Raw genomic sequence first — 24,343 nt, 5'->3', positions numbered from 1 at the left:
TCCACTTTTTTCTGCGAGTCACGTTTTCGGCAGACTTGGGCGTTTGTTCAGTACACTTCGTGCAAGATCGGCTTTTTAAAGTCAGATCTAGATTACGAACTATGAGACTGCGCATGATTAGGGTTGTGGTAGAAAGCTGTTTGGAAAATGTTAAAACGCGTCAGTAAGATTTTTACACACCCATGCCACAGACTCTGATCACCCCCCTCCAAGAGACGGTAGTACGTTCCACATGGCTACTGGCAAAGGTGAGGCAAGTGTCGAGCGCTCCGAGGGCTTTCTCTCCTCCCGGAAGCAATTTTTCTAGACCCGGAAACAGTTGCTATTTTAAGTGGGGGTGGGATTGGGCGGGTCGGGCCTCGGCGGCTGACGGCGGGGGAGGAGTCGGGTCCACTGCCGGGTGGAGGGACAAGGCGAGTGTCCTTATCCTTAGCAATTGGGGCTCGGGCCTGTGAGCCAGTTGGAGTCGCGGCGGCGGGAACGACTGGGCCGAGCGGAGGAAGACATGTTGCTTTTCGTGGAGGTGAGTGGACTTGGTAGTCTGGTCCTGCTCTGAAGAGAACGGGAGTGTGGAGGCGCCGGCCGGTCCCACCGCCATGTGACTTTCCAGGCCGTACACGCCGCGGAACCGGCAGATAGGCTGACACAGCACCTGGGCCCTGCAGGCCTGCGGCTCTACTCTGCGCGCTGTGGGAGGCGAGGCCCGTGGTGGGGGAGAATTGAAGGTGGAGCATCGGAGGCTTGTCTGGTGTGGCGTGAGGATCTGGGGAAGGGGAAAGTGTCCCGAGAGGACCTTTTCTTAAGGAAGGCGAACTGGCGGGGGTGGGGAGGCGGAGTCCGCCCGAGGAAAGAGTAATAGGTGGGCGCGTTGGGGGGACGGGGGAGGGGAAGCGAGGCCTCGCGGGGGCCCCGGGAGGGAGGCGAGCAACATGTGGGGCCGCGGAGGGAGGAAGGTGAAACGCGGTGAGTGTTTTGAGAAGAAAATCGAAAACTACTTCTTAGCAACCTCCACCTGACTTTGTTGGGTTCCCGTTCCTAGCTCTCTGGAACGTTCTGTGGGTGAAAGCGAGCTACTTTGAACCGAGGAAAAGCCAGTACGCTTTGGAAGCCTTGAAAGGCACCGCTTTGACCTTTTGTAAAAGTTACTCAGGCAGCGGCTGCGTGATGTAGGATTGGTTCTATGAACCGATTACAAGTCCTTTACAGGGAAAATTCCAAGAAGGAAAGAAACTTATTCCAGTAAAAGCCGTTTTCAGTATTATTTGAATGGTAGAAATACTTTTATTAATTTAACGAGAACGTCTGCTGTTGGCCTAGTTTAGATTCCACAGTAGTGGATACCTGCCTTACACAAATACAAAGTATAATTTCTCTTATTTCGGTCTTCTTGTGTGCAGTGAGCATCAGCTGACTGCCTGGCTAATGCTTTGAGTAGATTCCAGATCATATTGTTCTTACATTGTGAAAACGTCAAACCAGCAAAGCTGCAACTTCGCAACTTGGCATTTGTTAACTATGCCCATAAAAAGAAGCTTTTCAATGAGAGAAGGAATTTATTTACAGGTTGTATATTGGATCCAGGTGCCAGGGCCAGCCTATGGCGGTTATTTCTTTTTTTCCCGGTTGTGGTGGGAAATCTCATTCCATAATATTCTAGCATAAATTAAATAAATGATTTTGCTTTTTTTTCTTTGGCATTATGTAGCTGATGAGTTGTTTTTTAAAAGAGTGATATCTTAGACTATGCCCACTATTAGTAATAAACATTCATTGGAACATTCCAGGCAAACCATAAAAAGATTTAAAATTACTGAAGTCATTCTGTTTACCGTTTTTATTCTCCTTGTTTTCCTTTGGCGGAATAAGAAATCAGCCATGATTTCAAGCAGTGCCAGTTTGTTTTAGGAATGTTGTGTCATGCAAACATCGCAGGTTTTGAGTATGTATGTGTTTTGCTGGGCAAAAGAATTGTGAACTTTCATTTATATCAACATGAATTCCAAAATAAACTTTTAGGTTCCAAATTGATTCTTTTGGCTTTATTAAAATGTGAACTTTAATAATAGCTTCATTTATTTGAGCTAGGTTGTTTCCTGTCTCTCAAGCAACATTGTAGAATTTTATAGATGAGAAAACTGAGGTGGAAAGGTTAAGTAACTTTATTTTTGAGACAGAGTCTCACTATGTTGCCCTCAGTAGAGTGCTGTAACATCACAGCTCACAGCCATCTCAAACTCTTGGGCTTATGCAATTCTCTTGCCTCAGCCTCACAAGTAGCTAGGACTACAGACGCCCATCACAAGACCCGGCTATTTTTAGGTTGTAGTTATTGTTGTTTGGCAGGATTCGAACCCACCAGCTCTGGTGTATGTGGCTGGTGCCTTAGCCACTTGAGCTACAGACACTGAGCCGGTTAAGTAACTTAACTTAGTAAAGTAGTGGAACTGGGATTTAGATCAGGTCATTCTGATGTCAAATCATGGACAGGCTTTTAGCAATTCAAGCCTGTCTGACTCCAGCTTAGACAAACTACCATATCTCTAAACTGTTATTTAGAGTAATATTTCCATTAATCATTTTCTTTGTGAATCAGTATACTGTTCTTTATTTTTCTCATATAATAAGTTTTATTGAAAATTAACAGTGTTGGCTTGGGCAGTGGCTCATGCCTCTAATCCTAGCCCAGGCTGTGAATTTGTGGTATTAAAATCATTCAAAAACAAAACATTTGTTATTTTGATAGCTAATACTTGATCCTTATAACCTCATGATACATAGGAGTTGTTCTTATCGAGGGAACCAAAGCTCAGAAGTTAGATGTCTAAGGTCATTCAAGTGTAAATAATGTGAGGACTAAAGTCTGAAGTCTGGTTTTCTAGAACACAAGTCTCTGGCTCCAAAACTTAATTTTTGTGCCTTCCATTAAGCCAAGGGTTCTTAATCTGATTTTTGGATGGAATTGAGGAATTGTGTGAGCTTGGTTGAGGGAAAAAAATTGCCTGTTTATTTTCACTAGCTGCTAAGTGAAATCTAGAAGGAAAGGAACCGAAAATTCTTTTTTTTTGGCCGGGGCTAGGTTTGAACCCGCCACCTCTGGCATATGGGACCGGCACCCTACTCCAAGGCGCCTCCTGAAACCGAAAATTCAATGGAGGCAACAGTGTCTGTGACCTTGTCACCAAGAGAAATAATCACATTTCATATCATGTTACAGTTTTTTCAGATACATTGGAATGTTGTTTCTGCTTATTACTTCTTGTTATTATATACTTAAAAATCTTGTTTGTTAGGCGGGTGCGGTTGCTCAAGCCAGTAATCCTAGCACTTTGAGAGGCTCAGGCGAGAGGATTGCTTGAGGCTAAGAGTTCAAGACCTGCCTGGGCAACATAATGAGACCTCATTACAAAAAAAATAAATAAATAAGGCCGGGCAGGGTGGCTCACACCTGTAATCCCAACACTCTGGGAGGCTGAGGTGGGTGGATTGCCTGAGCTCATGAGTTCCAGACCAGCCTGAGCAAGAGCAAGACCCCATCTCTAAAAAAAAATAGCCCGGCGTTGTGGTGGGTGTCTGTAGTCCCAGCTACACAGGAAACCGAGGCAAGAGAATTGCTTGAGCCCAGGAATTTTAGGTTGCTGTGAGCTGTGATGCCATAGCACTCTACCAAGGTCAACAAGGTGTGAGACTCTCTCAAAAAATTTTTTAATTAGCTAGGCATGGTGGAGTGCTCCTGTAGTTCCAGCTACTTGAGAGGCTGAGGCAGGAAGATTGCAATTTTAAAACAGTTTGATAACTGTATTTTAATATATTTGGTTTATTTTGTGATCCTGTGTATTTCATAAATGTAAAAACATTCTGAGACTAGATGAATTGAACTAGTAAGGAGGTCTGTTCACAAAAGAGGTTAAGAATGGCATTATTTGGTGCTGGTAGAACAGTGGTTACGGCACCAGCCCCATGCACCAAGGTTTTGAACCCGGCCCAGGCCAGTTAAACAACAACTTCAGCAACAACAAAAAATAGCCAGGCATTGTGGTGGCGCCAGTAGTCCCAGCTACTTGGGAGGCTGAGGCAAGAGAATTGCTATGCCCAAGAGTTTGAGGTTACTGTGAGCTGTGACACTACGGCACTCTACCGAGGGTGACAAAGTGAGACTCTGTCTCAAAAAAAAAAAAAAAAGAAAAGAAAAATTTTATAAAGGAAAACCACAGGCTGGGAAGAGGGGAAGGGCATGAAGAGAGGTAAATTAGTGGTTACAAACATAACAGAATAAGTTCTATGGTTTATTTATTTTTATTTGCTTATTTATAAGTGGGGCAGAGTCTCACTATGTCACCCTTGATAGGGTGCAGTGGCGTCATAGATCACAGTAACCTCAAACTCTTGGGCTTAAGCGATTCTCTTGCCTCCCACCAGCTCCTGTGTATGTGGCTGGTGCCCTAGCTGCTGAGCACCAAGCCATGATTTTTTTTTTTTTCAGATCATTTTCTGCGTCTGATAATTTCAGTCAGTTGTGCTTGTTTTAGTTGTTGGGCAGTGTTTTAGTGACTTTTAAATTTGGGATTCTGTTCGATTCCCCTCCACCCCAAAAATGAAGACAGTTGTCCCTGAATTTTTATGGGGGATTGGTTCCAGGACCCTCTGCAATACCAAAATGTGCTGATGTTCAAGCTTCTTTGTTTTTCATTTTGTTTAGTTATTTTTGAGACAGTCTCACTTTGTTGCCCAGGCTAGAGTACATTAGCAGTCGTCATGGCTGACTGCAATCTCATACTCCTGATCATCCTTCCTCAGCCTCCTGATAGCTGGGATTATGGGAATGTACCACCACACTTGGCTAATTTTTCTGGTTTTTTGTAGAGATGGGGTCTTGATCTCTTGCTCAGGCCAGTGTCAAACTCATAGCCTCAGAACTTGTAACTTCAAGGAGTCTTCCTACCTTGGCCTCCCATAGTGCTAGAGCCACTGCACCTGGCCTGATGCTCAAGTTTCTTATATAGAGTGGTATTTGCATGTTACCTATCCACATACTCCTATGTACTTTATTTTTTATTTTTACTTTTTGAGTCAGTCTCGCTGTCACCCTGGCTAGCGAGCAGTGGTGATGTCATCATAGCTTACTACAACCTCAAATTCCCTGGTTCAGGCATTTCTTTTGCTCAGCCTCCTGAGTAGCTAGAACTATAGGCACTCACTACCTCAGCTAATTACTAAATTACTACTAAATTACTCTCAGCTAATTTTTCTGTTGTTGTTTTTTTTCCTACAGATGGGGTCTTTCTCTTACTTAGGGCTAGTCTTTAATCCTTGGCCCCAAGTAATCCTAACGGATCTGCCTCCTAGAGTGCTAGGATTACAGGTGTGAGCCACCACCCCTGGCCTGATGTTCAAGTTGCTTATATAAAAAATATTTGCATATTATCTATGTACATCCTCCCTTATTTATTTAATTTTTGAGACAGTCTTTCTGTGTCATACCAGCTAAAGAGAGTATAGTGGTGTCATCATAGCTCACTGCAACCTCAAACTCATGGGTTCAGGTTATCCTTCCACTTCTTGAGTAGTTGGGACTACAGGCTTGTGCCACCACATCCAGCTAATTTATTTTTAGTAGAGACTATCTCCTGCTCAGGGTGGTCTTAAACTCCTGAGCTCAATCTCCTGCCTCAGCCTCCCAGAGTGCTGGGATTACAGGTGTGAGCCGCCACACCCAGCTTTGGTAGTGTTCAAGGCATTTTGATTTATCATTTTGTAATATGAGCTTTGATTAAACTTTGTTTTCTTTAAAGTATATACTTGAAGCAAGTTTCCACTCTTCTTGAAAACATTGTAAATGGTTTGTATTACGTACTGTGATTTTTCTATGAGGGTTTTTAGAATCTTGGCTTCACATGTTAGGTGTTAATTAACCTGAAGCAGGTAATATAACTTTTTTTTTTTTTTTTTTGAGATGGTTTCACTATGTTTCTCTTGGTAGAGCGCTATGGTGTCACAGCTCACAGCAACCTCAAACTCTTGGGCTTAAGCAATTCTGTTGCCTCAGCCTCCCAAGTAGCTAGGACTACCAGTGCCCACCGAGTGCCAGGCTTTTTTTTTTTTTGAGACAGAGTCTCACTATGTCACCCTCAGTGTAGTGCTGTGGCGTCATAGTTCACAGCAGCCTCCACCTCTTGGGCTTAAGTGATTCTCTTGCTTCAACTTCCCGAGTAGCTAGGACTACAGGCACCCCCCACAGGGCCTGGCTATTTTTTAGTTGGACTTGTCATTGTTGTTTTAGCAGACCCAGGCTGGGCTTGAACCTGCCAGCCTCCAGTATATGTGGCCCGTGCCCTACTCACTGAGCTATGGGTGCCGAGCCATTGACCTTTTTTTTTTATTATTGTTCTCGTTATTTTGCAGGCCATGGTCGGGTTCAAACCCAACAGCCCTAACTACTAAGCTATAGGCACCCAGCCGTAATACAACTTCTGAGCCTTAAATTCCTATGTGTAATTTTGTGTGTCTGTGACATTCTTGTTCTGTCGCCCCTGGCTAAAGTGGAATATCATCATCATGGCTCACTGCAATCTCAAACTCCTAGCTTTAGGTGATCCTCCTGCTTCAGCCTCTAGAGTAGCTGGGACTGACTGCAAGCCCACCACATTTCTGGCCAATTTTTTTTTTTTTTTTTTTTCCGATTTTAGTAGAGATGGGCTCACTCTTGCTCAGGCTGTCTCAAACTCCTAACTTCAAAGGATCCTCCCACCACTCCCTCCCAGATTGCTAGGATTACAGGCATGAGCTACTGTAAGGCCTGGTCCCCTTGTGTAATATGAGAATAATGTCTTGTGACAAAGTTAGGTTGTGTTTGTGGTGTTTAGCCTTGTGATGCATCGTAGATAACAGCTTGGCACTATCATTTAATCTTCACAATAACTGTATTGTAATGTAAATTGTTGGTTTATATGTAGCTGCCTTCCAAAAATCTCTGGATTTTGTGCTTTATATAGTAATATTTCTGGAAAGTTTATTGAACTCCATGGTAGCAGCACTAATGATTGCAGAAACTACTGTGAGATAGCATTGATTTATTTAAGGGATGTATAACTTTTTGGTTTTAATCCTAGGCTTTTTACTAATTTGCCCTGATTTGGGGCAAGCCAAACAAGTTAATTAATCACCTTATTTAGAGTTATAGTTAAAAAGAGGTATGCTTTTGTTTGGGGAAATAAAACTTTTGAACCAAGAATGAAGATTGTAGTATGTTAAAATACACATTTATATGCGAAATTTAAAGGAATACAAATGATAAAATGCAAATAGGCACTTTACTTTTTATTTTTTTTGAGACAGAGTCTCACCTTGTCACCCGCCCCTGGTAGAGTACTGTGGCTTCATAGCTCACAGCAACCTCAGATTCTTGGGTTTAAGCAATTCTTTTGCCTCAGCCTCCCAAGCAGCTGGGACTGCAGGCACCTGCCCCAACACCTGGCTGTTTTTTAGAGACTCGCTCTAGCTCAGGCTGGTCCCTGCCTCGGTCTCCCAGCGTGCTGGGATTTTAGCCAGTTCGCCTGGCCTTCTCTTTAAGTTTTATTATTGAAAATTTCTTATATACATAACACATAGAGACTTAATTAGCTAATGTGAGAATTCTCCCTGTAACCACCATTTCCCCAATTATCAGTTCATGACTGAGTTTTTATCTCCACTTTCCCACTACTGTTGGCTTTTTAAATTTCAAATTAATGTGGTTTTTTTCCTTTATTTTGAGGCAGTTTCATTCTGTTGCCCAGATTTGAGTGTCATAGTGTGAGCCTAGCTGACAGCAACCTTAAACTACAGGGTTCAGGCAATCCGTCTGCCTTAGCCCTTCAAGTAGTTAGGTCTACAGGAGCCTGCTACAACACCTAGCTAATTTTTCTATTTTTTGTGGAGATGGAGGTCTCACTCTAACCTAGGCTGGTGTCGAGCTTGGTCTGGACCTCCTGAAATCAAGGAGTACTCCTGCCTTCGCCTCCCAGAGTGCTACAATTACAGTTGGGAGCCACCATGCTGGCCCTGTATTTACTCCAAAGGTTTTGTGTGTGTGTGTGGTGTAAACATAAGTAAGTGCAAGAAAAAGAAACATTTAAATATCATATATTCATTTTTCCTCTCTTGAGCCAATCTTTGGTTCATAGAATATCTCTAGTTTTAAATGACTGACTCTAAACCAAAGACAGAAAAAGAAAAGTACTTTAGATGAGGATCACTGGGAGTAGGATATGAACAGTATGTATGCATAAAGCCAAACTCCGCAGGTCAGGAGTTAAGTTCTGTTGCATTTATTTATATATATATATGTGTTTGTTTGGTTTTTTTTTTTGAGACAGTCTCACTATTTCACACTCGGTATAATGCCATGGCGTCACAGCTCACAGCAACCTCAAACTCTTGGGCTCAAGCGATTCTCTTGCCTCAGCCTCCCAAGTAGCTGGGACTACATGCTCCTGTTATAATGCCCGGGTATTTTTTTGTTGCAGTTTGTCATTGTCTAGCTGTCCTGGGCCAGGTTCGAACCTCCCAGCCTGGGTGTATGTGCCTGGCACCATAACCACTGTGCTATGGGCGCTGAGCCTGTTTATATATTGTTGAGATAAGAGAAAAGGATTTTCGGGCAGTGCCTGTGGCTCATTGAGTAGGGCGCAGGCCCCATATACCGAGGGTGGTGGGTTCAAACCTGACCCCAGCCAAACTGCAACAAAAAAAGAGAAAAGGATGTTCTTGTTAGGTCTGAAAATTCCAGAGGTATGCAAGGCATAGTTGGTGATATTTGATACTACTTAACTACAAAACAGGTAACAGTAACAATACCTTTTTATTTTGCCCTGGATGGTCACAGTGTATACCTACTTTCTGGGACAGATGACCCTGTTTCATCCTTAAAAATGTCCTGTTTTGTGTAACTTTTTAAAACCCTTTTCCGAGCAAATATGTGATAACTTAATTTTTGTTTCTCTAAAGAAAATAAAACTTAAGCAAATTTAAGTTTTCAGAAGACATCAGAAGTTCACCGTGTGCTTATTGGCAAGACTGCTTTTTTTTTTTCCATATAATTAAGAAAGCAACATAATACACATAAATTGGCAATAAAATATTTAATATTAAATTGGCTATGGCGGCTGTGGGCAGTGGCTCATACCTGTAATATAGCATTTTGGAAGATGGAAGCAGGAGAATTGCTTGAGCTCAGGATTCCAGACCATCCTGAGGAAGAGCCAGACCCTTTCTCTACTAAACATAGGGAAAAAATTAGCCTATAGTTCTAGCTACTTGGGAGGCTGAGGCAGGAGGATCACTTAAACCTAGGAGTTTGAGGTTGCTGGGAGCTAGACTGATGTCACAGCACTCTAGCCAGGGCAACAGAGTGAGACTCTGTCTCAAAAAAAAAAAAAAATTTTTTTTTTTTGGCTATGGGAAATGTGAATTTATAGGACAAGAAAGTTGCAGTTCAGCAAGGAAAACAAGATTATTCTGACCTTTTGAGTTTGAGAAGGAAAAACATTAGGGCAGTGGTGGAGTGATAGTATGATACATTTTTATATACAGAGTTACATAAAAGAGTAGTTAAAAAGGAAGACTCTGAGGCCAGACTGCCTGGGTCCAAATCCCTGTTGAGGCTGGGATACTTTTTATTTGTGCCTTCAGGCAAGTTGTTTAACCTCTTCTCAGTTTCCTTATCTATAAGTTTAAGTTAATACTAATATTAATATTTTACAGGGCTATAATGAGGATTGACAGTTATGGTTAAAATGGTATATGGTACATAAGCACTATCTCGATGTGAGCTGTGAAAGATAATTCTCACCACCTTTTTTTCTAGTCATTTACATATGAAAGTAACAAGGAGATTGGATTGCTGACTTGACTATACACGCTAGAAATAGAAAGACATTTGATTATAAAAAGAATTATATTGATACTTTTTTTTTTTTTTTTGTAGAGACAGAGTCTCACTTTATGGCCCTCGGTAGAGTGCCGTGGCCTCACACAGCTCACAGCAACCTCCAACTCCTGGGCTTAAGCGATTCTCTTGCCTCAGCCTCCCGAGTAGCTGGGACTACAGGCGCCCGCCACAACGCCTGGCTATTTTTTGGTTGCGGGTTGGCCTGGGCCGGGTTTGAACCCGCCACCCTCGGTATATGGGGCCGGCGCCTTACCGACTGAGCCACAGGCGCTTCCCCTATATTGATACTTAATATTGGTATTTGAATTTCAAGGAACATTTAAGATCATTTGTGTATTGTCATTAGCCATTGACTATCAGCTGGCTAAATTATTTAAATGCTAGGTATCTTTTTTTTTTTTTTTTTTTTTTTGAGACAGAGTCTCACCATGTCACCACAGCTCACAGCAACCTCAAACTCCTGGGCTTACACGATTCTCTTGCCTCAGCCTCCCAAGTAGCTGGGACTACAGGCACCTGCTACAACACCCAGCTATTTTTTGTTGCAGTTGTTTAGATGTTTAGCTAGGCCGGGCCAGGTTTGAACCCGTCACCTTCTGTGTATGTGGCTGGCGCATAACCACTGCTACGGACGCTGAGCCTTATTTTTCATTTTCATAAAATACCCCAGGTAGGACTCTGAAGTTGCTGGATGAAAAGTAGGTTTTATGGGTTTTGTGTTTTTGTTTGTTTGTTTGTTTTAGAGTCTCAAGCTGTCACCCTTGGTAGAGTACCATGGCGTCACAGCTCACAGCAACCTCCAACTCTTGGGCTTAAGCAATTCTCTTGCCTCAGCCTCCCAAGTCGCAGAGACTTATAGGCGCCCGCCACAACGCCCGGCTACTTTTTGGTTGTAGTTGTCATTGTTGTTTGGCAGGCCTAGGCTGGATTCGAACCTGCCATCCCCTGTGTATGTGGCTGACAACGTATCTACTTGCTTGAGATATAGGCGCTGAGCCAAGGTTTTCTTTTTTTTTTTTTTAAGTAAGTACTTGTAATTTAGTAGCCCTCTCAATATTGGAGGTATAAAAATTGAACCTATGGGCGGCACCTGTGGCTCAGCGGGTAGGGTGCCGGCCCCATATGCCGAGGGTGGCGGGTTCAAACCCAGCCCTGGCCAAACTGCAACAACAACAAAAATAGCCAGGCGTTGTGGCGGGCGCCTGTAGTCCCAGCTACTTGGGAGGCTGAGTCAAGAGAATTGCCTGAGACTCGCCTGAGCCCAAGGATTTAGAGGTTGCTGTGAGCTGTGTGATGACACGGCACTCTACCGAGGGCGATAAGGTGAGACTCTGTCTCTACAAAAAAAAAAAAATTGAACCTGGATGATTTATCTGCTATTGGGCAAATAAATTTAATCAATTTATACATTTTCTGTTTTACAGCATTTATGGGGTAAGTGGCATGGGATTTCTGTTTCTGATAGTAAATAGGTAAGTAAAACAAAAGGTTATGTATGTAACCTTTATATCCCTTATGTATCCAAAGGGATGGTTTCACTGTATTTATGGTGACTTTTTCCTAACTCCTGGTTGTATTACCTGAGAACTATTGTTTCTTAGGCCAGGAGGATATCATTTTAACAAGAATTTTATGTGTCCCTTTTTTCCTTTCACTTATCCCTTTCTAGGGAGGATTTTACATTGGGCTAATAATCAGGATTGCTTTTGACTTATTTGGGAATGTTGCCAAGATATAGGAGTGGTGGTTGATCTTTCAGTTTTACAGATAGTTTCTTGATTGTCTGTAATGTTGTATGTGTATTTTGGCAGATAGTTTTAGCATGCACTTGGACAATTTACATCATTTAATAGAGAGGCAGCTGTGTAACTGAAAGGGCTTACTTCTTAATACTGTGGAATAGATAAAGATTTTAATGGAGGTCTTCTTTAAGCCCTAGTCAGAAGATGAATAAAACTTGGTTATCTAAAATTTAAATGAAAAAATAGACTTGTTCTAGTTAAACTTAGAGGCTGCCAGCCGTCAGGCAACTCGTTAGCATACAAAGAGACACCACATTGGAGATTTTATGGATTTTAGGAGTTCTGTGCCAAGTAATGGGATAGAAAATCAAATATATATTTTAAAATATCACAGATAGTAATTTGCCTTATTTTTTTCCAAGTTTTTGTAAACATTTTCCACTATTCTACAGTATTTTTTCTCACATTTTTCAAAACTTTTTATTTAAAATACTCAAGCATCACTTGATAGAGATATATTCCAAGCAATATGTCGTGTTAGGTGGCTTTCATCATGTGAACATCAGGGTTTGCTCACACAAACCTAAGTAGTATAGACTAGTACATCTCTGGTCTGTATTGTATAGCTGTTAAACAATCATACAGGACCTCTCTTGTTATCTGTGGAGTGCATGATTATAATTATAGATTCACCAGATGTTGCAAAACAGTATAGCACCGTACATAACTATAATATGATGTAAAGAACTGCAAATTGTGGGGCCTGATGCGGTGGCTCACACCTGTAATTCTAGCACTCTGGGAGACAGGCTGGTGGATTGCCTGGGCTCATAGGTTCAGCCTGAGCCAGAGCAAGACCCCATCTCTAAAAATACCCAGGTGTTGTGGCAGCTGCCTGTAGTCCCAGCTACTTGGGAGGCTAAGGCAAGAGAATCAGTTGAGCCTAAGAGTTGGAGGTTGCCGTGAGCTATGACATTACGGCACTCTACCAAGGGTGACAAAAGTGAGACTCTGTCTCAAAAAAAAAAAAAAGAATCGCAAATTGATGTTGATACAGTCCATAGAACTTACTCAGGTTTCACCATTTTTTTATACAATCTGGTTTTAAGGTTCTGGCACATTCTGTTATGTGAATGAACTACAGTTGAAAAAATATAGTTTTTATAGTGAAAAAACACTATGACTAGTGTTTTTAATTTTTCACTGTTATAATTAGTGTGGCAAAAGCTCTTGTACTTACAAGTTTTTCTGTATCTCTTGAGTAAATCAGACTAGTGTAATTTCTAGACTAAAGAAAGCATATATTTAAGGTGTTTAATAAACATTGCCAACTCTTCAGAGTTATATATATTTGTTTATTTATTTATTTTTTTTTTTGAGACAGAACCTCAAGCTGTTGCTCTGGGTAGAGTGCTGTGGCATCATAGCTCACAGCAACCTCAAACTCCTGGGCTCAAGCGAGTCTCCTGTTTCTGCCTCCCAAGTAGCTGGGGCTACAGGCGCCCACCACAACGCCTGGCTATTTTTTGGTTGTGGCCATCATTGTTGTTTGGTGGGCCCGGGGTGGATTCGAACCTGCCAGCTCAGGTGTATGTGGCTGGCACCTTAGCCGCTTGGGCCACAGGCGCCGAGCCTATATAAATTTATTACTGAACTGATTTGTTCTATGGTATTAAGTCTGGGCTGTTCAATACGTAAAAATGATATTTTGTAATTAACTGTTTCTTCCTGTCCATTGCATATTTTCCCTGTTTGGCAAATATCTTAGTAATCATAGTCTATTGTTAATGGTGGATTGGTATAAGTATTCCCAGGGGTACTGCTTATTTATATAACATAGACTTTACGCTCTCATTATTCTTGGCACCATTAATACACAAGGGACACATCAGATTTATGGGTAGGCATGCTGCCCAAAGGCATACACTTTTAATTATTTTTATTGTTCACTAAGTATTTAATGAAACAGTGCATTCAGTCAATAAAAGGGAAGATTTTGAGCATAATCTCCCAATATTTGAATATTTATAAATTAATCATATATGACTAGTGTTTTGTGTGTTAAATATCAGCCTTAATCTCTTAACCGTAAATATTTGTCATATTTGGGATCTTCCAATTTTTGATTAGTCTACATTTGTAGAAATCTCCATGTTACGAGTCGGACTTCTCCGGTGTATGTACTAGTAAAAACTCAAATTATTAGAATTCCCAGATTCTTTTTTTGTTGTTGCATTTTGGCCGGGGCTGGGTTTAAACCCACCACCCTCGGTATATGGGGCCTGCACCCTACCCACTGAGCCACTGGCGCCACCCCCCAGATTCTCTTTTACCTACATGGATGCAGGTGTGTGACCTGTCATCACTAGTCAAGATGCACTCATATGACTTTGAAAGTGTACTGTGTAAGGAAGTGAGTGGTGTTTTTTTGTTTGTTTTAGGAAGTGAGGATTCTGTTCAAAATTTAACACTTTGCAGTTAGCACTGGCAATGGGAGATGGTCAGCTGTAAGTGAAGATAACAGTTAGTTACAGATTGAGTTCCTGATGGAGATGTATGTGGCTTTGGTGTTGGCAGTGGTAAAGGTTATAGTGGATTTCAGTCTTTTCATTTAGAGCCTAGTGGTGTCAGGGATGGTTTTTTCATTAGGCCACTTCCGCAACTGTTAGTACTGTCTTTGCATCTGCTTTTTCAGCTATCCCAGTAACATAGTGGCAGTGACACTATCCTTTAAGTGAATTAATGACCTTTCTGCTTAAATTAGAGTGGATTTAAATACTGATTGATTAAAACTTTGGTAAGGGCGGGGTGGCACCTGTGGCTTAGTGTGTAGGGCGCTGACCCCATTTACCGTGGGTGGTGGGTTCAAACCCCGCCCTGGCCAAATTGAAACCAAAAAATAAATAGGCGGGCATTGTGGTGGGTGCCTGTAGTCCCAGCTACTCGAGAGGCTGAGGCAAGAGAATCGCCTAAGCCCAGGAGTTGGAGGTTGCTGTGACCTGTGTGATGCCAAGGCACTCTACTGAGGGTGATAAAGTGAGACTCTTATCTCTAAAAAAAAAAAAAAAAACTTCGGTAAGATGATGTTTGTACAGCAAGCACTGTTGTATTTCTACATAGTGGCAAATATAAAAATGTCTTGCCTTCTAAAATTTCTGTATAGAAGTTTTTAAATGGGTATCTGGCCTGGTGAGGCTATATGAAAACTTAATTTGTTTCCTCCTTGAGATAATTACATGATATGAGGACATTGCACCTCTAAGCCAGGACCTTTCTATAGTCATTCATAGTACTTTAAAGATGCTTTTGCTCTTTGTATACAGTTTGGCATTTTGTTATTGGTTTTGCTGTTAGTGTAAAAGCTTGTAGCAACCATGAAACCAAAAGCCAAGAAGTACTAGATAGTGTAAACTTCCATTTTAAACTGAGAAAAAGGAAGATTTCATTTGCTCTGTGTGATCTTCTGGCCCTCAGAATGGTAAATACATTTGCCAAACATAAAGAGGAAAAGCTAGTCTTTTCTTTCCTGAGTCCTTTGCGCAAATGCAAAGAACACATTTCAACAACTAGTACAATACGGTATAGTGGTAATAGAGTACAAATGATAAGGGAGAAAAAGAAGCAATGACTAAAACAAATGAAATTGGGTGGTCCGGGTGTGGTCGCTCATGCCTGTAATCCTAAGCACTCTGGGAGGCCGAGGCCAGTGGATTGCTTGAGGTCAGGAGTTTGAGACCAGCCTGAGCAAGAGTGAGACCCCCCATCTCCAAAAATAGCTGGGCATTGTGGCAGGTGCCTATACATCCCAGCTACTTGGAAGGCTGAGGCAAGAGAATCACTTGAGTCCAGGAGTTTAAGGTTACTGTGAGCTGTGATGTTACAGCACTCTACCAAGGGTGTCAAAGTGAAGATCTGGCTCAAAAAAAAAAAGAAAAGAAAAAGGAAAAAAAGAAATTGGGTGCCCAAGGTATATGGCAACTTAGGAGTTTTGATAATGTAAACATCACGGCTCTTGCCAAACAACAATGACAACCACCACCAAAAAAAAAAAAAATAGCTGGATGTTGTGACAGGCATCTATAGTTCCAGTTAGTTGGGAAGCTGAGGCAAGAGAATCGCTTAAGCCCAAGGGTTTGAGGTTGCTGTGGGCTGTGACAGCACAGCTCTACCCCAAGACGACACCTTGAGACTCTGTCTCAAAAAAAAAGGAAAAAAAGAAAGAAACTGATCAGACATATTTAGGAAAAGAAACATTAGGAACTTTAAGAAAATAAAACTAATAGGGTGCCCATTCAGTGGTTAGGGCAATGGTCACATGCTCTGGGGGCTGGTGGTTTCAAACCCAGTCCGGGACTATTAAAAAAAAAAAAAAAATAGCCAGGCCTTGTAGTGGGCACCTGTAGTCCCACCTACTAGGGAGTCTGAGGCAAGAGAATTGCTTGAGCCCAGGAGTTTGAGGTTGCTGTGAGCTATGACACCATGGTACTCTACCAAAGGTGACAAAGTGAGATTCTGTCTCAGTTTAAAAAAGCGGGGGGGTATTGGCACCTATGGCTCAGTGGATAGGGCACCGGCCCCATATACCGAGAGTGGCGGGTTTAAACCCGGTCCCAGCCAAACTGCAGTAAAAAATAGACTGGCATTGTGGCGGGCGCCTGTAGTCCCAGCTACTCAGGAGGCTGAGGCAAGAGAATCACTTAAGCCCAGGAGTTGGAAGTTGCTGTGAGCTGTGATGCCACGGCATTCTACCGAAGGCAATAAAGTGAGACTCTGTCTCTAAAAAAAAGAAAGGAAAAAAGGAAGAAATCTGATATAAAAAGAGGACATAGAATTTTACTAGACAAAGTCTGGGCACAATGGCTCATGTCTGTAATCCTAGCTGTCTGGGAGACTGAGGTAAGTGGATTGCCTCTGCTCACAGGTTCAAGACCAGCCTGAGCCACAGCAAGACCCCATCTCTTAAAAATAGCCAGGCTTTGTGCTCGGCATCTGTAGTCCCAGCGACTTGGGAGGCTGAAGCAAGAGAATCTCTTGCGCCCAAGAGATTGAGGTTGCTGTCAGCTATGACATGGCACTCTACCCCGGGCAGCAGAGTGAGACTCTGTTTCTAAAAAGAGAAATTTACTAGACAAGGTGAATAGCAACTTAGAAAAAGCTTGAGAGAATTGAAGTACTGGAAGAAAGATCATAAGAAATTGACAAAATAACTAAAGAGACAAAAAAATGAAAAATGATAGGGTTACATGTATGTGTAGAATATAGGATGAGAAGGTATGATGCATGTTTTATTGGAGTTCCAGAGGAAATAATAGAGCAGTTAGTTGGTGGAGAGACAGTATTTGAAGAGATAATGGTTGAGAATATTACAGAACTGATGAAAGACGTATTAGATTTCAGGGAGCTCAATGGATCCCAAGTGCAATAAATAAAAAAGAATTCGGGTGGCGCCTGTGGCTCAGTCGGTAAGGCGCCGGCCCCATATACCGAGGGTGACGGGTTCAAACCCGACCCCGGCCAAACTGCAACCAAAAAATAGCTGGGCGTTGTGGCGGGCGCCTGTAGTCCCAGTTACTCGGGAGGCTGAGGCAAGAGAATTGCTTAAGCCCAGAAGTTGGAGGTTGCTGTGAGCTGTGTGAGGCCACGGCACTCTACCGAGGGCCATAAAGTGAGACTCTGTCTCTACAAAAAAAAAAAGAATTCACACTTTGACTTAATGATTGCAAAATGTAATGATTGACAAAGAGTAAGCTAGCACAGAGAAAAGAAAGATTAAAAACGGCAGCTACACTGGTGACTGGTTTCTTATTAGCAGTAGTACAAACCAGAGAGCAGTGTATATCTTTTATGTGCTTATTGAGAATTTTGTATATAGCTGGGTGCAGTGGCTCACACCTGTAGTACTAGCACTCTGGGAGGCCAAGGCCAATGGATTGCTTCAGCTCAGGAGTTCAGCCTGAGAAAGAACAAGATCTCATCTCTACTAAAAATAGAAAAACCAGCTGGGCATTGTGCCAGGTGCCTATAGTCTCCCTTGGGAGGCTGAGACAAGAGGCTTACTTGAGTCAAGAAGTTTGAGGTTGCTGTGAGCTATGACAACACAGTACTCTACCAAAGGTAACAGAGACTCTTGTCTCCAAAAAAAAAAAAAAAGAAAGAATTCTATATGTAGCAAGGATGGAGGGTAAAAATAAAGGTATTTTCCAAGAAACCACAACTTCAGAGAACTTAACTAAATATTCTGAAGGATTTCCTTATGGCAGAAGGAAAATAACTTTTTTTTTTTTTTTTCCAGTTTTAAGCTTTTTTTTTTTTTTTTTACACTGTTTGGGATTCATTGAGGGTACAAAGAATTAGGTTACCCTAATTGCATTTGTTAGATAAAGTCCCTCTTATAATTGTGTCTTGTCCCTAAGAGGTGTGCCGTACACTGTGACCCTTCATCCTCGTCCCTCCTGTCCTCTTCCCTCCTCCTCCTGTCCCCCACCTTGAATTGATTTGAGTTTTTTTCTTATGTGGGTATGTATTAGACCGTCTACTGGCTTCATATTAGAATTGAGTACATTAGATTCTTGCTTCTCCATTCTTGTGATACTTTACTAAGAAGAATTCGTTCCAACTCTAAGTTAATTCAAAAAATGTAAAGTCTCCATCTTTTTAATGGCCGAATAGTATTCCATGATATAAATATACCACAGCTTATTAATCTTTTCCTGGTTGGTGGGCATTTAGGTTGTTCCACATTCTGGTGATTATAAATTGAGCTGTGATAAACAGTCTAGTTCACAAGTCCTTATGATAAAAGGATTTTTTTCCTTCTGAGTAGATGTCTAGTAATGGGATTACAGAATCAAATGGGAGGTCTGATTTGAGTTGAGAATTCTCCATACTTCCTTCCAAAAACGTTGTATTAGTTTGCAGTCCCACCAGCAGTCTCTCCACATCCATGAGAAAATGATTTTAAAAGGATCTGAAATACAAGAAAGAATGATGATCAAAGAAAATGGCCAATGAAGTTAAGTAATACTGATTGGTATAAAACTGAAATAATACTTTATATATATGTAGGCTAAAAAGGCACAGAATAATCTTTTAATGTATTAGCCACTAACATTTATGCTCTGGTTTGAACACTCTCCAATCGACGTGATAAACTTTTAAGTTCCATAATTCTTTTGAATGTTTGATATCAGTTTCATTATTTTTATGATTCAAAATTAAAGCAACATTTTAATGGAATATTTCATAAGAGGAAAAACAGCCTTTTTATCTCTTATTATATAGTATATCATGTTCTCTTCTAGCCCATATCCATATGCTTAGGTATTTTTTGCAATTGTAATAATCTGAGTTTTAATCATTGTGTGGTTGATTAATCCTCTTCCTGGAATTAGGCTGTCTGGATTTGAATGCTGACTTTGTACTTAATCTCTCGGTGTAATCTGTAAAAGGGAAGTATTTGTACGTAAGAATTTTTTTAAGAAGTAGGTGAGGCTGGACACAGTGGCTCATGCCCGTAATCCTAGCACTCTGAGCAGCCTAGACAGGAGGATCGCTTGAGGTCAAGAGTTTGAGACTAGACTAAAAATAGAAAAATTAGTCCTAGCTACTTGGGAGGTTAAGACAGGACGATTGTCTTGAGCCCAGGAGTTTGAGATTGCAGTGAGTAATGATCATTACAGTGCATTCTAGTTGGGGTGGCATAGCAAGACTCCGTCTCCGAGAAAAAGAAGTAGGTGACATGATGTGTATATTTAATACAGTTCCTTGCCTGCAGAATTGCTTAACAAATTTGTTTTCACTATGGTAGTTATGGGTTTTTTCCCCACAGTTATTATGTGAAAGCATTTTTCCTTGATACTTTTCCCACATGTGCCCATTTTGATACATTTTGACTTCTTGGAAAAGTGAGATACATCTTATACTTTTTGATTTATCGTAGTTAAATAAACAGCAATTTTTTGTTGTTGTTGTTGAAACAATCCCACCTTAGGCCCCTGAGCAGAGTGTAGTGGGCATAGTAGCTCACTGCCTCAGCCTCTGGAAGCCACTGGGATTACAGGCATTTACATGGAGCCTTGCTGGATTTTTTCATGAGTCGGGGTCTCACTCTTCGCTTATTCAAGTTTGGAACTCCTGAACTCAAGCAATTCTCCCTCCTCAGCCTCCCACAGTGCTGGGATTACAGGCGTGAGCCACCGTGCCCGGCATAAACAGCAATTTTTGTTTGTAATATATTAGTTCCCCTTTATATCTAATAGAATGTGGTATTGTGGTAGCTTTATGATACAGAGTGGTTGTATGGTAATTTACTTAGTGAATGTACTACAAGTACCTATATTTCTTGTCTAACTTTGGGTTATTTTCATTTATTGATTTCCGTAAATAATAATAACATGGAAATAAAAGTTGGCACTATTTTATATGGTCTCCTATAAAGGATGTTTGCCAATTTTATGCCAGCCCTGGAATTATTTTTTAAGTGCTTTGCTAATCTAGTAAGCATAAAATACAGTACTAGAATTCTTTTTCGTTTCTTTTTTTTTTTTAAGACCGTCTTACTGCATCACAGCTTACAGCAACCTCTAACTCTTGGGCTTAAGTGGTTCTCCTGCCTCAGCTGCCCAAGTAGCTGGGACTACAGGCACCTGCCACAACGCCCAGCAAATTTTTTCTTTTACAGTTGCCATTGTTGTTTTGCTAGCCTGGGCCAGATTTGAACCACCAACCTCAGTGTATGTGGCTGACGCTGTAACCACTGTGCTACGGGTGCCAAGCCACCTAGAAAATCTTAAACAGTGTCAGTGATAAAATATTTTCCACTACTACCATCAATTTAAGGCTCAGCCCTTGCTCCCGAGATATGAGTGAATCTAGACATGGAAAAGGACATTGTGTCTGACTGATCCTTCTTTTCCTCAGATTGAATTTTGAAACCTTTCTTTTCAAGTGATGTAAGGACACACACACAAAAATATGATAGGCAGTAGAGTGTTTCATCAATTCATACACGTAAGTCATGTTATTTGCACAGTATGGAAACTCCCTGAAACTCAAGTAAAAAATAAGTTTAGTGAAAGCGTAGTGGTGAAAGGCTAGGTGTACTGGCTTATACTTGTAATCCAAGCACTTTGGGACATTGACCTGGGAGGATGACTTGAAGGCAGGATTTGAGACCAGCCTGGCCAACCTAGTGTAACACTGTTTCTACAAAAAATAAAGAGAAATTAGCTGAGCATGGTGGTGCTTCCCAATAGTTGTAACTGCTCAAAAGGCTGAGGCAGGGGGAATACTTGAGCCTGGGAATTCAAGGTTACAGTGAGCTATGACTGGGCTACTATATACTCCAGCCTTAGCAAGACCCCATCTCTAAAAACGTAAAGTGAAACAAAAAAGTGTTTTAAGTAGAGGACTGGGGAATTTCCTGGGCTATAATTGCAGGAATTACAGGTAGGCCACCCAGAAGCTGAGTCTTAAGTTAACACCTGTGTCTGGGGGCTCTGTAGTTCTGCCTATACAGAATTTTTCCTTGGTTGGCTATCCGTGGGTATTGGTGATATCTTACAGGCTGATTTTTTTTTTTTTTTAAACCATATTACCCAGGGTCAGTGTTAAGAACTCCTTTCAATAAGGAGTTTGACAGCTTCTAGGTAAGTAGTTCAATATATGCTATTTACTTTTCTTGAAAACTGAATTCCCAGCATCTGCAGGTAATAAGCTTCAGCTAGTTAATTTTCTGCCTTTTGCCATCGAAGCAACTGGCCTACAGTTGACTTACTAGAAAGGGGATGAATGTTTTGCAGGGTCCTTAACGTACTTGAGAAGGATCAAACCCTGTTCTTTGGTTGGACGAAGTGAGAGTATATTGTGCATCCCACCTCTCTCTCTTCTTCCTCTAAGTATTTTCATACTCTTCTTATCCCCTCTGCCCAACTTCAGTATCTGTTTTTCACTTCTGAGTCTCTGATTACATAATGCTTGGGAAAGATCACATTTTATTTAAATTTTTTTGAGACATAATCTAACTCTCTTGCCCTGAGGAGAGTGCCGTGGTATCATAGCTCACAGCAAGCTCAAATCCCTGGGCTTGAGCAATCCTCTTGTCTTAGTCTCTGGAGTAGCAGGCACTATAGGTGCCCGCCACAACACCTAGTTCATGAGGTTTGGGGTGGGGGTGGGGTTATTGTTTGTTTTTTGTTTGTTTGTTTTGTTTTTTTGTAGAGACAGAGTCTCACTTTATGGCCCTTGGCAGAGTGCCATGGCCTCACACGGCTCACAGCAACCTCCAACTCCTGGGCTTAAGCAATTCTCTTGCCTCAGCCTCCCGAGCAGCTGGGACTACAGGTGTCCGCCACAACGCCCGGCTATTTTTTGGTTGCAGTTTGGCTGGGGCCGGGTTTGAACCCGTCACCCTCGGTATATGGGGCCGGCGCCTTACCGACTGAGCCACAGGTGCCGCCCTGTTTGGTTTTTTTTTTTTTTTTTCTATTTTTAGTAGAGATGGGATCTCGCTCTCACTCTTGCTCAAGCTGGTCTCAGTGAACTCCTGAGCTCAAGCAGTCCAACCGCCTGATTACAGGCATGAGCCACTGTACGCAGCTGCAAAAGATCACTTTAAATGGCAGCATTTAAAAAGTTAATGTAGTTGTGCACATTAAGACCGTACATGTTGAGAATAGGCGTGAAAGAGCATTCCGGTATAGGGAAGATTGGTGCTTTTGACTTGAGAAAAATTTCCAGTGATAGAATCATTTAGATGCAAAGGTCTCTGTCACAACTTAGATGGCAATAAAAATAATGTACTCTGGACAACTGCTGTAGATAACTAAAATATTTGCTATAGATGTGGATACTGCATCTCAAAGTTATTTGAACAACTTGAATCAATTTTTTTTTTTTCTTTTGAGACAGAGTCTCAGTTGGTCACCCTTGGTAGAGTGCTCTGGCGTCCTAGCTCACAGCAACCACAAACTCTTGGGTTCAAGTGATCCTCTTGCCTTAGCCTCCCAAGTAGCTGGGACTATAGGCGCCTGCCACAATGCTGGACTATTTTTTAGAGACAGGGTCTCATTCTGGAGTAGGCTGGTCTCAAACCTCTGAGCTTAGGCAATCCACCCGCCTCGGCCTCCCAAGTGCTGGGATTATAGGCATGAGCCACTGCGCCTGGCCAAAACTTGAATAAATGTTATAAGCTTTACAGTAGGTTGGGGGTAAAGCAGTATTTCTTTTTCTCTTCTCTTCTCTTCTCTTCCCTTCCCCTTCCCCTTCCCCTTCCCTTCCCCTTCCCCTTCCCCTTCCCCTTCCCCTTCCTCTTCTCTCTTTTTTGAGACAGAGCCTCAAGCTGTCACCCTGGGTAGAGTGCTGTGGCATCACAGCTCACAGCAACCTCCAACTCCTGGGCTCAAGCGATTCTCCTGCCTCTGGCTCCCAAGTAGCTGGGACTACAGGCACCCACCACACTGCCCGGCTATTTTTTGGTTGCAGCCCCGTCATTGTTGTTTGGCAGACCTAGGCTGGATTGGAACCTGCCAGCTCAGGTGTATGTGGCTGGCGCCTTAGCTGCTTGAGCCACAGGCACTGAGCCAAAGCAGTATTTCTATTTTAATAGCATTTTATAGATATACATTTTCTTTCTTCCTTTTTTTTTTTTTTTGTAGAGACAGAGTCTCACTGTACCGCCCTTGGGTAGAGTGCCGTGGCGTCACACGGCTCACAGCTACCTCTAACTCTTGGGCTTACGCGATTCTCTTGCCTCAGCCTCCCGAGCAGCTGGGACTAAAGGCGCCCGCCACAACGCCCGGCTATTTTTTGGTTGCAGTTTGGCCGGGGCTGGGTTTGAACCTGCCACCCTCGGCATATGGGGCCGGCGCCCTTCTCACTGAGCCACAGGCGCTGCCAGCTATACATTTTCTATTATATAGGTAGCTAAACTTATTTTTTTTTTTTTTTTGAGACAGTTTCACTATGTTGCCCTAAGTAGAATGCTATGGCATCACAGCTCACAGCAACCTCAAACTCTTGGGCTTAAGTGATTCTCTTGCCTCAGCTTCCCGAGTAGCTGGAACTACAGGTGCCCGACACAATGTGCAGCTATTTCTTGTTGCAGTTGTCATCGTTGTTTGGACCCGACAGCCTGTGTGTATATGCCTGGTGCCATAACCACTGTGCTATGGGCACCAAGCCTAGGTAGCTAAATTTTATATAGATCAAATCTACTTTAAAGTTTAATATTTTCAAGTTGATTAAAAACTTTAAATGTTACTTACTTTATTTTTTGTATTTGACATTGTTACTAGAGTTTTCCTTCTCACTTAAGTGTAAGGCACAAGCCCTTTTATCTAAATTTATGATTTTGATGCCCTGATGTTTGAAATTTACAATAGATCATTTGATTATTTAGCAGGTAACATCTAAAGGAACTGGTTTAAATCCTAATGCCAAAGTATGGCAAGAAATTCCTGCTGGAAGTACTGATGCCACCTCAGTAACTCATGGAACTGAAAGCTCTTGGCATGAAACAGCAGCCACGTCAGGGTCTCATCCTGAGGGTAAGTTCTAAATATTTAATCAGAAAGACTCATTTTGCTTAGATGTATGGCCAAACCAGTGTATAGAACTTTAGGATATATCCTTTGATTGTTTGATTACATATATTTGTAATTAATATGTAATTTATGAA

The 24,343-nt window shown here is 41.9% G+C and overlaps 1 protein-coding gene across 7 annotated transcripts in view; it reads left to right on the top strand.

Moving 5' to 3' along the window:
- Nucleotides 1-355: 355 nt before the first annotated feature.
- The window catches only part of LARP4 (La ribonucleoprotein 4), a 77,620-nt gene continuing 53,632 nt past the window's right edge, over nucleotides 356-24,343 (top strand). For 3 of the 7 annotated variants that reach the window (XM_053556027.1, XM_053556031.1, XM_053556024.1), the window contains exons 1-2: nucleotides 356-523; nucleotides 24,065-24,212. In XM_053556027.1, the coding sequence (XP_053412002.1) occupies nucleotides 506-523; nucleotides 24,065-24,212 (166 nt within the window). In that variant the 5' untranslated portion in view covers nucleotides 356-505. Of the gene's footprint in view, nucleotides 524-547; nucleotides 756-783; nucleotides 860-24,064; nucleotides 24,213-24,343 lie in introns of those variants that run through there. The other 4 variants (XM_053556026.1, XM_053556028.1, XM_053556029.1 and 1 more) reach the window with 4 other exon arrangements.

Source organism: Nycticebus coucang, chromosome 12 (assembly GCF_027406575.1).
Source record: "Nycticebus coucang isolate mNycCou1 chromosome 12, mNycCou1.pri, whole genome shotgun sequence".
In the NCBI taxonomy this organism is placed as follows: Eukaryota; Metazoa; Chordata; class Mammalia; order Primates; family Lorisidae; genus Nycticebus; species Nycticebus coucang.
This window is presented reverse-complemented; position numbering and strand designations above follow the sequence as displayed.